Genomic DNA, 2,643 nt, shown 5'->3' on the forward strand with positions numbered 1-2,643 from the left:
GAACACCTATCTCGTGGGCGTAAAAAGTCTGCTGACCTTGAACTTTACCGCGGCGTACAAAGTCTGCCCGTGCGAACGCACGCTAAATGTTGTGTTTTATAACATTATCTGTAGATTTTATTATTTAAAGGTGTGAATTGTCTCTTTTTGTTGGTTTTATGTTTAATTATTTTTGATGAAATTGTTCTGAAATACTGCATAATAGAATTCGGATAGTACGCATTCCGAAGAGCAAAGATAAACGCGTAATATTGGGAATTTAGATAATAAATGATAATGTTCTAGGACATCGTTTCTGTGCAATGTTAATATTAAAATGTATTTTTACACTTTAATTATCTGCTCTAAAAGATAACCATGCATTCAAAAGTACAAAATACTGCTACTTTTTCATTCATAATTTTCATGTACATCACAACATCTAGAAATTAGTGTTTATGGACATGCAAATAACTTGGATAGCTAAAGTTTGTTCTGCAGGTGTATAGGCTTTTCCTCTTACGAGAAACTGTAACTTAACCCAGTTGGCTTTTATCTCTTTAGTGTTGCCAAGTGAAATGAGAAGGGGCCGAGTCGAAAGTCGCGACGTTTGCGAATCCTCGATGTTCCGCACTCCAATGTCGCACAGTCACGGAATACTCATGTCTGAATCAATGACCATCGACTTATACGTTTTCTTTTCTTTGAACTGTTCCAGAGCTGTTGAAATGCTACGGATATAGTCGATAGTTTGATGTTATTTTAGATTCTGTCGTATTTTTTTGTATGGTCTGTAATTTCGTTTGTTTTTTAGTTTGCTAGTTTTGTTTTGATGTTTATTGATTTGTTGGATTTGTATTATGATTGTCTATTGAACGCTGAATTGTAATTAATTGTTGCCTTTTTAACGCTCTCCCTGGACCCGGTGGGCACGCCGCGAAGTCAGGGTCGCTACCTTTCTCCAGATGGGTAAGATATTTGTCGCCGTGTGTATGGAATTGCATAAATAGTTTCAAAAGATGTGAAGTAGAATGCCTGTAACAGTGTAAATTTAATTTTTACAAATGTATTTCGGTGTACAATTATTAGTACATACAAAACCTCTTCTATAAAACAGCACGTTTGAAGTGCAACTACAGTTGGTTGCAATTGATTGTAAATATTTGTACCGATAATTGCAAAGTTAATTCGGAGCATAATCATATTCAGAAACTATTTTTATAGATATATTTAATTAGAATATGAATCCTGGTGTCCAAGAGATATACATGGTAGTGTTAACTGTATATTGCAGGTGATGCAGCAGGACGTGAAGAAGGAGAACCCGCTGCAGTTCAAGTTCCGCGCCAAGTTCTATCCGGAGGACGTGGCCGACGAGCTCATACAGGAGATCACGCTCAAACTCTTCTACCTGCAGGTATGTAAACTTTTTGATTTTGAACAAAAAAAGAATTATTCGGAAATATACTGTGATTGCTGACATCCTACGTAACTAAATAGTGTGAGTTTACGCTTTATTATATCAGTATAGATGATATGTACTTTCTTGTTGTGTGTTCAGTTACTAATGCATGTGTTTGTTGTAGGTGAAGAATGCGATATTATCTGACGAGATCTACTGCCCGCCGGAGACGTCGGTGCTGCTGGCGTCGTACGCGGTGCAGGCGCGCCACGGCGACCACAACCCCGCGCTGCACGCCGCCGGCTTCCTCGCCAACGACCGCCTGCTGCCGCAGCGCGTCACCGACCAGCACAAGGTGCCCCCCCCCCACACACAGATACACACACACACCTTACTTGTCTTGTAAATGTGAAAAATAGATGTTAGTTAGTATCTCTCGAAGAGCTCAACAGATCTTGATGGAATCTGGATCTTGATATGTCGCCACTGATGGTCCCGGAGCCTACCTTAAGATGGGGTGACTAAGCCATAGTCAAACATAAAACGTAATAACTTTCATCTTAAAATAAATTCTGTTTGTAATTAACTTATCTCGTGTAATTGCGATATCTTGTTTTCGTGCGATCACGTGTTTCGAGATATGCACCGACTGAGAGTATATCAGTGCGTGTGGTGACCGTGCGGCGCTGTGCAGATGTCCCGCGAGGAGTGGGAGCAGAGCATCACCAACTGGTGGCAGGAGCACCGCGGCATGCTGCGCGAGGACGCCATGATGGAGTACCTCAAGATCGCGCAGGACCTCGAGATGTACGGCGTCAACTACTTCGAGATCCGCAACAAGAAGAACACCGAGCTGTGGCTCGGCGTCGACGCGCTCGGACTCAACATATACGAGAAAGATGACAAGTTCGTACCGCACTACACTACACTACACTACACTACACTACACTACACTACACTACACTACACTACACTACACTACACTACACTACACTACACTATACTACACTATACTACACTTCTTCCATAAAATTGTATCGTTAACTAATATGTATATCGTTCACGTTTCCAGACTGACGCCTAAGATCGGTTTCCCGTGGTCGGAGATCCGCAACATCTCGTTCAACGACCGCAAGTTCATAATAAAGCCCATCGACAAGAAGGCGCCGGACTTCGTGTTCTTCGCGCCGCGCGTGCGCGTCAACAAGCGCATCCTGGCGCTCTGCATGGGCAACCACGAGCTGTACATGCGCCGCCGCAAG

General features: G+C 42.5%; 1 protein-coding gene across 1 annotated transcript in view; it reads left to right on the forward strand.

Annotated features, from left to right (window-relative positions):
• Positions 1-2,643, forward strand: part of LOC106103521 (moesin/ezrin/radixin homolog 1) — a gene marked incomplete at its 3' end in the record, with an annotated part of 31,276 nt that extends 28,633 nt beyond the window's left edge. Inside the window, exons 4-7 of the mRNA XM_013283299.1 lie at positions 1,274-1,396; positions 1,566-1,736; positions 2,076-2,287; positions 2,454-2,643. Coding sequence (XP_013138753.1) covers positions 1,274-1,396; positions 1,566-1,736; positions 2,076-2,287; positions 2,454-2,643 — 696 coding nt within the window. The remainder of the gene's footprint in view (positions 1-1,273; positions 1,397-1,565; positions 1,737-2,075; positions 2,288-2,453) is intronic.

Source organism: Papilio polytes, unplaced genomic scaffold (genome assembly GCF_000836215.1).
Source record: "Papilio polytes unplaced genomic scaffold, Ppol_1.0 DF823731.1, whole genome shotgun sequence".
Classification (NCBI taxonomy): Eukaryota; Metazoa; Arthropoda; class Insecta; order Lepidoptera; family Papilionidae; genus Papilio; species Papilio polytes.